The following is a 13,506-nucleotide window of genomic DNA, read 5'->3' as shown; positions in this document are numbered from 1 at the left end:
TTGTCTACTTTCTTCTTCTTCATAGCTGATCTACAAACCACAAAAAGGGGCAAACATGTACATGCTGAAGGGCAAAGGGAATATCAAAATGTTTTACTTTGGCTTTTTATGGGGTATGTATTGGCAGGCAGCCCTGGTAACTTACCGTTGTCGTTGACACACCTGCTCGCTTGACTGCCAGTTCAAAGTAGCCTGTGCATTGGCACATGCAGATAACCCTTCCCCCTCCCCCTCGGTTTTTCAGCCAATCAAATGACGTTTCTTGTACTGTCGTGCTGGCTGTCGGAATGATCAGCAGCACAAGTGAGTTCGCTAAAATATTGATGGGGACAATTTTGTCATCTTAAAATTTTGATTAGGACTAGTCCTTAGCGTCCCACCCTAAATCTACGCCCATGCTATTGACATTGTATGGTGGAGAGCAAGGAGGAGGATGAGGGGTTAACAAATTGACTTGTACTTGAGGATCGCGGTGATGATGATAGCGATAAGTAGGCCTAGAGTCATTTTTAGGGTTGCCAACCGTTCCGTAAAATACGAAATCGTCCCGTAATTGAAAGGAAAAAGATGTGTTCCGTATTGAACTGATACGGAACGCATATTGTATGCATATTGTGCATAATTTTTGTAGGCACTGTAGACTAAGCATTTTGAGCAAGGTAATACACTACAGTATGTGGTGTAGTTTGCACTAATTGTTTTGAGAAATGCACCAAACGTTTGTTGTGCAAACGTTAACTATGATTTAAGAAATACACCATAGTGACTGAGAAAAAAACAACTACATATGAGACCAATGTGCAAGTGGCGCAAAGCATTTATTTTTCTTCAGGCAGAGTAAATCAATGTGGGAATACACACAGCACATGTTTATTTAAATCTCAATGTTTTCAACTGGCAAGAAAATCACTGAGACTCCTTTGCAAAATGCATCTTCACACAACTGGAAAGCTGGCCATGTTGGCAATGCCACACATGTTGTTTCCCCTCTGGATGTTGATGTACCCCTGGTCTCCCCAACGTTTGCCCCAGCTGCCAAGGCACAGACAAGATGAACATGTAAATAGAAAAAAATACTTGAGGATAAATTACCACCCACTGTGAGGTGACACAACAACAACAACAACAACAACAACAACAACAACAACAACATGCAAAAGCATCTAACCATGCAGACGACATGACCATACATTCAAAACTGACGTTGTACAGAGCTTATAACATTTCAACTGCAAGCGCAGCATGCCCTACATACTAGTCAGCAACAAGTCAAACTATTTAGTGATAATCAATGTAAGCTGCTCAGAGCTGCCGTAAGAGCCAAAACCCACCTGTTTTTCACAATCCAGGCATTCTGTGTGTAACCCACTGCAAGGATGGCATGGTTTAGTCTTCTAGGGTTACACGCCGGGTCAGAGTATACACCTGAAGACAATGTTAGGAGATGCACAGAATTCAGAAGCATTTTGCAGCTTAAATTGAGAGAGGAAAGAAGCTCAAGGGTCAATGCAGTCTAACCAAAGCACAGGGGGCCTGCCTAATGTATGTATAGTGCAAGGTTAAGAGTGGACGCTACACTATTTTTATAGCGTTATCATTAAAATATCAATTAATATCTATGCTAGTATGGAGAGAATTTCTACAGAAAAAAAATTATATGCTACACTATTCAATTGCATGTCTCCACCATCCCCCCATAAATTAGAGAGAGAGAGAGAGAGAACACTTTAGTGATGGCTTACCTTGTTTGTAGAAATGAAACGTCCTCTGACCTGCATCCACAGCCACAGCGACGGGGCCAACCTGAGCCACGGCTGCAACCAAATCCGTCTCACTTCCATGAATTTCCTTAAAGCCTGTGCATTCGAATGCCTTCATGCTATTACTGTAAGCACATCTCTCATCCTGGAGGGTATTGATGTATTGACATACAATTGATAAGTCTCAACACATATCATAATTTAATTATGTTTTGATAAGTTTTGCAACCATTTTTGACCATTTTCATTACATTAGATACAACAAGAACGATGAGAAGCCTACCCTGCCTGTGTAGGGATATGCTTTCTCAGAGGCTATGCCATTCCTGTGGGCGTAGTCGAATGCGTAGACCATCCAGCCGCCATTGCAGCCTGTGTCCTGGCCCACACAGTCCACCAGGTTCTGGGGACTCAGATCCACCAGGTCCTTCCCTTTCATCTTCAGCTGGCCCTCCAGAGCTCCAGCAGCACTAAAGGCCCAGCAGGAGCCACAGGAGCCCTGGGGACACAAAGGGGAAACAATAAAAAAGAAGCTCTGAATGATGCAGTTTCTAATATGAAGTATAAACCTTCTGTCAGTCTTGCTCCTTTGTTGACTGTGGTGTGTAACTTTTCTTCACATCGTCTGGACAGGATGCAGTCAATTAACCACTATAACTATTTATATTTGTAACCAAGCTTATAGAGTGCGAAATAATAAGGCTACATATTGCAATGCCTCCTACCTGTTGCCTGACAGGTGTCACACGGCCATTTTTACGGTGGTCAATGGAGGAGGGCACAGGTCCAGACTCAGCAACAAAAGTGTTATTGCTCTCTGCTTGCATGTCAGGTCTGAAGCCCATCATCTTCTCCATAACCTCTTCTCTCGTCTAAAGAGTTGATGCAGTGGAGAGTTAGAAAGGGACAGTGGGTGTACATGTTGGACTTGCTGTTGATTGATGTACCTAAATCTCTTACCATGTCCCCCAGGTGGTTCATGCCCAGCTCGTAGGAGTGGATCCCCAGCTCATACTCCTGGTTGTGCGCCTCAATCAGCTGCATGTTCTTCTCCCAGATGGACCTGCGGATTGCCTCCTCACCCTGTAGCACACACAGACAAACGCAGACAGACAGACAGCCTGAGATAGTGACAGTGAAGGATATTGGTGTCCATCAAGATCCACCTTTTGCCAGCTGCTAGACTGGGAAAATGGCAAAATGTTCTTTGTGGCCCAAAGTGGATTCTGCTGACACCACTGTTCATGCAGAGGTTTGACAATATAAGCGTGTTTTGTTATTCTACCTTTTCCATAAAATGTATGATAAACATCAAATATATTATTTTGAATAATACACAGAATATAAACATCTCAAATCCAAAATAGACACAGATTTCAAACGTACCAAAATGAAGTACTCTCTCTGGTGGGTGGATTTCCAGTCCTCCCATGCTGTATCCAGAGCTGGGTTGTGTGTGGCGTGGACCAAAACGGATCCAACCACCAACAGCACACTTCCACAAAGGATCATTCTGGGCGACACTGAAGCAATATGTAAGTAAAAGCAGTTAAAATGTAGTTTGGCTTGTGTTGCTGTAAAATATAGAATTGCAGGTTAACATTATACTCTAGATACTTAGTTATGGTTTGGTCCATGATTCATCTGTTTTTGTGGTTGACGTACCTTTTAGGTTCTGATGAGTGATGACGGTGGAGGGACTCTTCAGACACTCCTGTCTCATCATCAGATCACGGAACATCACTTTATATAGCCTTGATAAGGGGAACTTCATCAAAGCATTGCTGGGTTTATTTCTTTACAGTCTGATGCCAGGAATGATTATGCATAAACATAATTTGGGATGTGGTTTGTGTTTCTTAACTCCAAAAATGTGTTGAAAGCGTCAAACTATCAGCTGTGATCATGCGGTAACGAGGCCATGCAAAAACAGTTTTTCTCAGTTGAATTATTAGTCTTTCTCAAAAGCAAGTATTTATACCACATTCAGTGCAATCAAAACGACATGTCCTTATGCCTTTGTTTATGATCAAGAGAGTCAAACTACTTTGTCATGTTGTCAATATGACAGTTTACTCTGTAAGTATTTTCTAATGAACAATGTGCAAGGCAGCACTGTTATCTATGTGGCATTGCTATTTCAAAACTACAAAGATAAGAAAGATTATTGGGTGTGGAGGGGGTCGATTGCAAGAGAGTGGATATGTTTCAGAGTTTTTACTCTTATGAAAGGCTTGGAGGAGGAACGCGCACCCAAGTCAAGGTGCAGCCAGGGGGTTTATCAAATAAAAAAAATACACTCTGATCTCTTTTTGTATATTTATTTAACCAAATATTGTTCATTATGATTTGAGAAATGCACCAAAGCGACTGCGAAAAGTGATAGGTGTCAAGTCAAAGACAGTTACATCTTGGGAGGAATGAATACAATTCATTTTTATTCATTTTGGCTTTTTACGTTTTTTTCTGATTCCAGAAAAATGAAAAAGAAATGACACAGACAAAAAACTAGATGTACCGCATAGCGGAACAAAATATGACCGCCGCTCAGTCCTGGTCATCCTCTCCCACTTGACAATTACAATTTGTCTCCATCTTCTACTCCACCCCCTACTCTTGCAACTTTTGCGTATGCTTGTATATGCGTGCCTCTGTGTGTGTGTGTGTGTGTGTGTGCGCGTGTGTGTGTGCTTCTGTGTACTTGCGTGTGCACACACGTATGTGTGTGTGTCTAATTGTGTGGATGTGTGTGTGTGTGTGCATTTGATGTGTGTATGTCAATTTGTCTCCATCTCCTATAGAGCCTGACCAATATGGTATTTTGAAGGCTGATAACCTACTGATTTCAATATTTGAGTTAGGCTATTCAAAAACTGATAACCGCTATATCGACCGATAGTCATTTTTAATAAAAATTTGAACATGTAAAAATGTTCTACCATAACATGGTTGTAATCAAGCTGGGGCGTTATGTATTTGAATTGGCCTAACTATCTAGATTCCTAACGAGAGGCTCTTCATATACAGTAATTTGTTTAAGAAATAAAAGATTGTATAAAATAGAAAGAATACGAATAAAATAGGTGTTGGTTTTGTGATAATCCTTGCCATAAACTACATTGTGAGCAGTTTGCAGTGCCCTTGCCATAAACTACATTGTGAGCAGTTTGCAGTGCCCGTTCAAAGATGCTATTCCTGTAGAAAACCCATAACCTGTAGGTAGGCATGCTTTAAAAATAGGATGATATGGAAAAGCATCATTCCAACTAAGCATTCAATAAGGAACATTGGATATTATATTAATTAATTATTAATTATTATTATTAATTATATTAACCTTTAATAAATGTGCAGTGAGCAGAATTTTGCATGTGACCTTTTTCACAGATCAAAATGATAAGCCGTCTAACAGCAATTTTGAGTTAAGGCTATATGTTTATTGTTAAGCCTATTGAATAACTTTATGATAGAGAAGACAAACCATTTTGTGGAATGATGCATCATCATATGAAATTTGCAATGATGTGACTTAAAAACAGTCTCTGGTAGGCAGCATGAGTGACATCTCGCCCTGTCTGCCAATCATTGTCTGTAGCTGAACATTCTCAGGTTTATTTCGGCTTCAAGAAGAAATAGGAATCACATTTCACCTGAAAATCATCCTACTATGAATACACAGGTCACAATGCTGTGAAACCGTAAGCTGTGGTTTTTGGAAGTGAAGTGGAGTAATGTCCTAGTACAGCAGCCATAATACGGCTCTGTCTTGCTGCACCATCTGGTGGACAAACTATGTAACATTATGAAAATAAAACACAACTTTTTAATCTAAAACTTAATTTGAACATATATTAGCAGAATTCTTCACTTTCTGCTGACGAAAAAACGAATGTCCGCCATGTTTTTTGTGCACGTGAGCAACGTCTTTTTGTTGTTATGTCACAGGGTGTGAATAGCTCAGCTGTGTGGCCAAGGCTATTTGTACCAGGGGTGTAAATAGACACTCCGACACCCCCCCCCCCCCATGGATGAAATTCTACAAAATGTGGCATACCCCCAGAGGATGTCAGGTTAATCATACACATGAAAATTGGTGCAGTTCTGAACATCTCAACTGAAGATAGGGGCGACTAAAGCAGAATAATATTGCATTTTCATTTTTTACGGGGGGGTGGGTGCAAATCACAAAAGAGTGATTGTGGGCTAAGTTGATGTGGGCCCTTGAGACCAACATACCATAAAATATTTCTTCATCCTCGGTGCCACGGTTCAGGTAGTTATTTAGGAAAATTTTTTTGGGGTTTCAGCGTGGGGAGAGAGTGGCCCCCGGGACCAAACAATTTTTTTCTGTAAAAGTCTAGTGGGGCTACATGCCCATCAAATTTCATGTGCCCTGGTGTTTCGGTGTCCCGGGTATCATTGACCAAAAATTCAGGAAGGTGACGGGGAAAAAAAGAAACAAACTTTGACAATCCCTATGACCGATTCGCTAGATTCGCTAGTGGCGGTCATAATGAAGGCTGCACTCCTCATTGAAAACAGGGTTTTGCATTTTGTTGTCCATTGTGTAATGATTGATCGAAAGCATACAGTGATTTGACTACAAGTTGTGTCGTTTGAAGGCAAAATTAGCTTTTGCTGCATGTTCCAAATGTTTGAAGTGTCTTTTGCAAGCAAAATGTGTCATTTTGGCCAGAGTGCTTCTGTATGTTTTGAAAATGTGATGTCAGAGTTGACTCGAGCATTAAAGCAATCGAAAAAAACTGTAAAGCGATCAAGCAAAACTGTAGCACTGGCACCGAGGTGCAAACAGACATTCAGCATCCTGTGGGTTGCAGCCTTTGGACACATTTTGGTTTATTCTGCCAGTTAAATCATCATGGGTGTGACAGGGGTTACAGACTCTTCTAAATACTATCACTAGATAGAACTGGTACATTTATATTATGACCTAATTTGTGTGGCCTCAACATAACTGATGAATTTGGTTTTGAACTTTGTTTGGTTTGGATTGAGACTGCCATCTAGTGTTCAGAATTGTTTACTTTTTGTACAGATGTAATGCCTTATTTTTTCAATGACAACTTGTTTTAACCTTTTATTCAGTTGCTTTGTTTGTTAACTCAATAAATCATACGTTTCTACTTATCAGGGAGAAAGTATGATTGTATCAATGTGTTAACCAGACTTTTGAGAAGAATATGTAAAATACTCAACATTTATTTCATCAGTTAAAAACATTTTTTTTTTTGTGTGTGTTTACAAATAAGCCTCACCAGGAGGAATACTTTGTTCATGAGGTACAAAGAATTGCATTATGTGCTTCCATCCTGACATCTTGTCAAATTGTGTGGCTTACATATATATATATATATATATTGCACAACAACATTCTTGGACTGCTCGTATGGCAACATCCTCAACTGTTCATAACATGAAAACATAGCAACACTGTACAGCACATCACACACTAACTCAAACAAGCAAGGACAGGGTCGGGTCAAGGCCAGCTGGAGGCACGTGAATCAGACTCAGTGCCTTGTAGTTGATATTTGAAGTAGTTCCCTCAGTTGTCATTCTCATCCCATGCCTCCTCCTGATGATCTGGTGATCACATGATGGGGTAGCTGGCGAGGTTGGCGATTCCACAGGCGTTGTTATGATTACGCGCCATCAGGATGTAGCCCTTGTTTCCCCAATCCTCACCCCAGCTGCCAGCCAAAAAGAGAAAGAATCGTGAAGGGTGCGAAACACATTGGCAGCAGTGAGGAGAGTGTTAAATGAGTGTTATGAGAGTGTTATGAGAGTGTTAACCCAGCGCACAGGCCTCCTACTACTACTCAAGGGAGAAGTGTTACGTATCTCCGTAAGAGAGAATAAAAAAGAGCACACAAACCTACTGACTGGCACTTTAACCCAAATGTAACCTGCGTTGTGTTGAACCTGTGTAGTTCAGCCCTGCACACGCCCGGACTCAAACCCGCTTGAACTTGAGCGTGCTGACAATCGAGCTAAACGCCCAGGCTGCTAGCTTTCATGCCAGCACTGCTCTTAAGGGAGTGAGGTTTACTAACATTCCACACGCAGAGCTATGCTAGCTGGAATCTGCTACACAAAGCAATTTGTAAGTGCCGTGTAAGTGTAAGTAAATTGTTGATTATGGGCATGCACTCACCTGTTCTTCACAATCCAGAATTTCTTGCCCTTGGTGGTGACTCCATAACCCACAGCCAATACTGCATGATTGATATCATCTTTGTTGCAGTTGCGATCATAGTACACACCTAGGAGGTAAAACATCATTCATGGAATATTACTTACCAAAGCACTGCCATAACATTCATATTTATTCATTTAGGGATTACATTGTCCCTGGAGCAACTTGTGGTTAAGTGCCTTGCTCAAGGGCACAACGGTGAAAGCCTGGAATTGAACCCACAACCTTTCAGGCAACTGCATGCAAGCACAGCTTCTTGAACACTACAAACATCCAAAACAAACTAAAACTTAGTCTCATCAGTTTCATAAAGATATACTGTATCCCTCATAACAACTAAGAGGATTTAACCTTTATAGACACTGTTCCAGTGTGTAACAGATACAGTTACAAACAACTGGCTTTATACACGGCTGAATGTTCTTTTCTTCTGTGCAAAGAGCCTTGGCCTACTGCCGTATGGATTATCCTTGGCCAAAAGCTATGCTCTGCCACTATAGTCAACACATCCCCAGCAGCAAACTACCAAGCCAGGAATAACGCAGTGCAAAAAGTATGACTATTAATGTTGTTTTTCACGGTCATAATGTCCATTACTTACCTCTCTTGTAGAAGGCAAAGGTGGACAGAGTGGCATCGATGCCAATGGACACGGGTCCCACCTTGGCCACTGCCACGGTCAGGGCACGCTCGTCCCCTTCTTTGATCTCTTTGAACCCACGGCAGTCGGCTCCCCTCCCTGACTCACTGTAAGCACAACTCTGGTCCTGGGGAGAAAATAAAAAGAGGAAGTTGAAAATGCAGAAAATGTCTCTGAGACCAAATCATTATATGAAATGTGACTGTCACTTTGACTTTCAAGTACACAAAAATTGTTCACCACTTATCTATCAGAATCCATGTAGTAATTCTAACATAAGATTCCGTTCCGCAACACGTTCTAAAATTCTATGTTGAATTCAATGAATCCAGATATTCTTTAGAACGTTCATTTTCCAACATTCCCGTACACCTTTAAGTTAACAGAAATGAGTCCAATGTTTATTCTGAGGGGCGCACCTGTCCTACGTAAGGGTAGGCCTGCTCTGAGTCGATGCCACCGTTGTTCTTGACGTAGTCGAAGGCTTTGGTCATGTAGCCTCCGCCGCAGCCGCTGTTCTCCGTGACGCAGTCCACCAGGTTCTGGGGGCTGAGGTCCAGCAGTTGGCCTCTGGTCTTCATCAGCTGACCCTCCAGAGCACCGCACGAGCTGAAGGCCCAGCACGAGCCACAGGAGCCCTAAAACAACACCCGTCATTAAAGTTAAAGATAAAGCCGACTGATATTTACACAGGCACTTTTATCCAAATCGCCACAGACTCACAACAGTGGGAATGGAACCCGGGATAGCACATCTGTGAGGGCATGCTCTCACAAGGGGGGGGGGGGGGGGGGGGCTATGTGATGAGATCAGGTACCACTTGATGTAATTTGTAATTCTTATGAAGGTCAACTCACATGTCCGGCTACATACATATAGCATATAATAATGTAGGTCTAGGCTGTGTGATAAGTAGCCTGGCAAGCCAGACCCACATTAAAATGTAGGGTCTGGGCACTCACCGTTCGCAGTGCTCAGTGCGTCTAGATTTCTAGGCTATGTGATAAGAGATTTATTAACAGAATTTCAGATGAGTGGATTTCAAAAAAGACAGAATCCTTATGGCAAAAGAAGTGTACAGCTTTTTAGAAGTGTTGAAGTAGTTTACCAATATTCATCCTAAACCTGCATACACAACTGTGTGGTGAGTATGGTGCAGTTCCCTTAAATTCCACAAGAGGGAGCTTGTTACTCTAGTCAGTTGGCTGATTACTGTAAACACATGATAAGCAGTTTCTCTTCCTCATTCCTATATGGGCCTGCCTATTCCTGGAGAAGGATGTTGACAACTAACACTTGATTTGGCTAATAGTATTATACGATCTGACAATCAAGGTTGGATTGACATCACAAACAGACTTCTTTATAATTATAGACATTGTACTTTCTTATTTGTGTAGGGATAGGCCACACATTACTGCTCTAAATTGTTCTGACTAAGTAACAAAAACTTAAGTAGTTACATAATTCCCAGGCCTTCGTGTGGTCTCCTACCTGATTTTTGACTGGAGTGACGTAGCCTAGTTTGCGGTAGTCCACAGATTTGGGAAGCCTCTGGAGATCTCTGGGTTCAGCAGTGAAGGTGTTGTTAGGATCCCTGTACAGGGGCACCTGAAGCCCCATCATTCTCTCCGAAATCTCTTCTGTGGTCTAGAAAGAATATTGTAGCCTTAAGTCAAGTGTCCCTGACATAGACCACAAAACTCAAATATCTTATTTTGTGAGAAAAAAAAAAGAAGAAAATGTATGGGAACAGCGGCCCTTTCATGAAACAGGAAGTCAACATGTGTTGAGAAGAAAAGGTGTGACATTTTATTGATGCTGCTTGATCATCTCTCACCATGTCCCCCAGGTGGTTCATGCCCAGCTCGTAGGAGTGGATCCCCAGCTCATACTCCTGGTTGTGCGCCTCAATCAGCTGCATGTTCTTCTCCCAGATGGTCCTGCGGATGGCCTCCTCACCCTGCAGCACAGACAATCACAGACAACATGAGAGCACGGACATGTTTTTAATACCCACACAGTCTGACAGTTGTATTCATTGAACCTGGAAGAAGATCTATGAGCTTTTTAAATACATACAATGAACATTTAATTGTTTAGAAAGAAACGTCAGGAATGTCAAGAAACCCATGTAAATGGGAATTGTGATGTACTATGGCATCTTGGAGCAATTTACAAGAGTGTGTGGACAAACTAATTGATAGCCAGGCTGTTTGCATTGGCACAAGGATGCCAACAGTCACACTTTACATTCCACTGTCAAACATGTTTGACCACACAGCTGAAGACTGAGGGATATTACTTCAATTTGTATTGGATAAAAGATGTTCTATCAAGGACCTCCGTATATGATGATAGGACAACATAGAGTTGTTCAGCTCAAGTGAGACACTGAACCTACCAAGCCATTGTATTCCTTGTTATGTGTGGCTCTCCAGCTTTCCCATTCCTTGTCCAGTGAGAGATTGTTTGGCTGGGCCAAGACAGTCCCCAGCAGAATCAGACCGACACACAGATGCATTCTAAAAAGGAAAGCCAGAACATTATTCAAATCTGTGATGTAGGCCTACTTTAAATTACTGGCAGCTTTTTGTTGTTTTTTCTGACAATCAGTAATACAGAAGTTCGCACTAGCCTACTTTGGTTATCTGGAAACTAATGGCGATTACAAAATAACGAAACTAATGGCGATTCAACTTCAGGCAAGTCGTTCAATTATAGGCCGATCAACCGACAATCCCTGTTATAACTTAAATCATTCTTCAGAAATGTGTCGTATAACTTTACCCAAAGGTTCACTTTAGGGTGTATGTATGCATAAATCAAAACAAAATTCTTGGTACTAGGCTACTCACTCTTTATGGTACCTACAACTGTACAACTGTAACGAAACTAGGTACATAAGGTTGCTTGAATGGGTTTTGCTTACCTTAGTTCCATCTTTGGCGAGGTGCAATTGTTCTTTAGCGATTCAGTCGTTTATAACTAGGTCAGTAGGTAGACGCTTTATATTCCAAAGTTTAGAGGAAGTTGGTTTGCAGGGGAACTTCGGACAAAGCGGAATTACATCTGGAATAGCTCAGGCGCAGATGATGTCAGGTGTCAAATTTCAATTTAGGATTAGGCTACCCTCCCCCTCTACAGTAGGCTACTGTGGCATATGCCTTGGGTACTGTATTGTATTAGCCTACAATCACTGCGTAGACATGTTGTTCGGCCATTAAGATCATAATGAATTTATGAAGAGCTGCAGTCAGTAGCCTACTTAGTCTTAATGAAACTTCTGCTCGAAACCTGGTGTAACAGCACCAATTATCTATAACTTCATATTAAGTGCATCCAAAGGCATTCCTCGGCGGGTGAGATGACGTCGGCTACAATCGGTTGCAAGCTCAGCAACTTCCCTTTGTCGGTCAGTCAGTGATCCCACGGTTATGTGTCAGGCGATCTATAGCCCCGTGAGTTTTAGCGGTTTCTTGTGCAGTAATTTGTATTTAAGTCATCACTTGTAATACAGACCATGAAAACATGTATGCTATTATCTAAGACCACTTTGGTAACTAATTATGTAGGTGTAGATGTAGATGATACAGTGTAGCCTATGTGAATGTGTTCATGTGTGTGTGTCCAACATACATTTACACTTTAAGGTTACTGCAATAATATTAATTATTAATAATATTGTAGTAAACAAATTATATTCTGAAAGTAGGCTACTTAAATGCGACAGTACTTTTATATAATACCTAGGAGAACAATGCCAATGCATGGGGGAGCATTTGATGGACAGTCAAGCTATTTTTCTTCTGAAGAATCCCTTTTAATATTCCTGTTCTCTGAGACAACAACACAAGCAACACAATGCTTCATAGCTTAGCAGAGCTCATCTGATGAAGAGAACATGCAAAATTCATGAACACACAATTATAGTCCTTTGATGTTACATAAGTATTAAGCTACTTCACAATCATTAGATAAGCACATACATCTTCTCTCCATATCTTGATTGATGTGTCCTTCTTTGACCTGGACACATATGAACACACGCATATGAATGAGTGTGCACTCATATATGTATCTACGCACATGTGTGTATGCGCACACACACACACACACACACACACACACACACACACATCTACGCAGGCACACGTGCACACATACACAAACAAACACACACACACACACACACACACACACACACACGTATGAACGAGTATACACACTTATACACGCATTTAGACAGCCACGCGTGCACACAGACACACAGACACACACACACACACTTATCTTCCACAGTTAATGTACTTCACCCAGCACTGAGGCCATCAGGTTTGATCTGTGTGCACATAAGGGCCCTGTGTTGCTCCACTGGCCTATTGGCTTCACCCCCCACATGAAGGCTGGCTATTAAACAAGTCTCCCTGACATCACCACACCACTCTGCCTAATGAGAAAAGCCCACACAAAGCCCCACGGGCCTGCAGAACCCCTGATAACCTCGATCCATCTGGTCACTTATGGACGGGACAGCCAGCGAGAGCAGCTTGGGCCATGGTGTATCACTAACATACCCCTCAGAAACAGGGATTCAATCATTGTCTATTCACACAGTGTCATCCAAACGCTATTCATTCTTCCCTGTGAATCCGTGGGGAACCACCGCTTGCATTTACAGGTCAGATAGACTCGGATGTGTCTGTGGGAAAAGTAGCGAAGGACTGGAGCTCAGAGCACCGCCGTCGTAGCACTGCATTCCGGGAGCACACTGTGCTCTCCCCCCCCCCCCCCCCACTTCCCCAGAAACTTCAAAGCAGCCAAAATCCACATCTGTTTCCTGTTGTCATGCGCGCAGCCCAAGTGCACCTCAAAACTGGAAGCCGAGG

The 13,506-nt window shown here is 42.0% G+C and overlaps 2 protein-coding genes across 2 annotated transcripts; both read right to left on the bottom strand.

Moving 5' to 3' along the window:
• Positions 1 to 799: 799 nt before the first annotated feature.
• Positions 800 to 3,532, bottom strand: LOC143118915 (cathepsin K-like). Its single transcript, XM_076280054.1, has 8 exons — positions 3,426 to 3,532; positions 3,147 to 3,283; positions 2,721 to 2,843; positions 2,486 to 2,632; positions 2,044 to 2,259; positions 1,743 to 1,905; positions 1,332 to 1,425; positions 800 to 1,032 (listed from the first exon to the last, which is right to left on the bottom strand). The coding sequence occupies exons 1-8, from the start codon at positions 3,499 to 3,501 to the stop codon at positions 936 to 938; spliced, it is 1,053 nt and encodes a 350-aa protein (XP_076136169.1). The 5' UTR covers positions 3,502 to 3,532; the 3' UTR covers positions 800 to 935.
• Positions 3,533 to 6,964: 3,432 nt separating this feature from the next.
• Positions 6,965 to 11,698, bottom strand: LOC143118916 (cathepsin K-like). The gene is made up of 8 exons (XM_076280055.1): positions 11,550 to 11,698; positions 11,022 to 11,142; positions 10,458 to 10,580; positions 10,112 to 10,267; positions 9,037 to 9,255; positions 8,579 to 8,744; positions 7,936 to 8,044; positions 6,965 to 7,471 (listed from the first exon to the last, which is right to left on the bottom strand). The coding sequence occupies exons 1-8, from the start codon at positions 11,558 to 11,560 to the stop codon at positions 7,372 to 7,374; spliced, it is 1,005 nt and encodes a 334-aa protein (XP_076136170.1). The 5' UTR covers positions 11,561 to 11,698; the 3' UTR covers positions 6,965 to 7,371.
• Between the last annotated feature and the right edge of the window lie 1,808 nt (positions 11,699 to 13,506).

Source organism: Alosa pseudoharengus, unplaced genomic scaffold, assembly GCF_046254945.1.
Source record: "Alosa pseudoharengus isolate Yale_2024_CS ecotype anadromous, Long Island Sound unplaced genomic scaffold, YU_APseudo_1.1 YU_APseudo_1.1_scf_12, whole genome shotgun sequence".
In the NCBI taxonomy this organism is placed as follows: Eukaryota; Metazoa; Chordata; class Actinopteri; order Clupeiformes; family Clupeidae; genus Alosa; species Alosa pseudoharengus.
The sequence above is the reverse complement of the archived record's forward strand: the minus strand, read 5'-3'. Positions and strand labels throughout refer to the sequence as shown.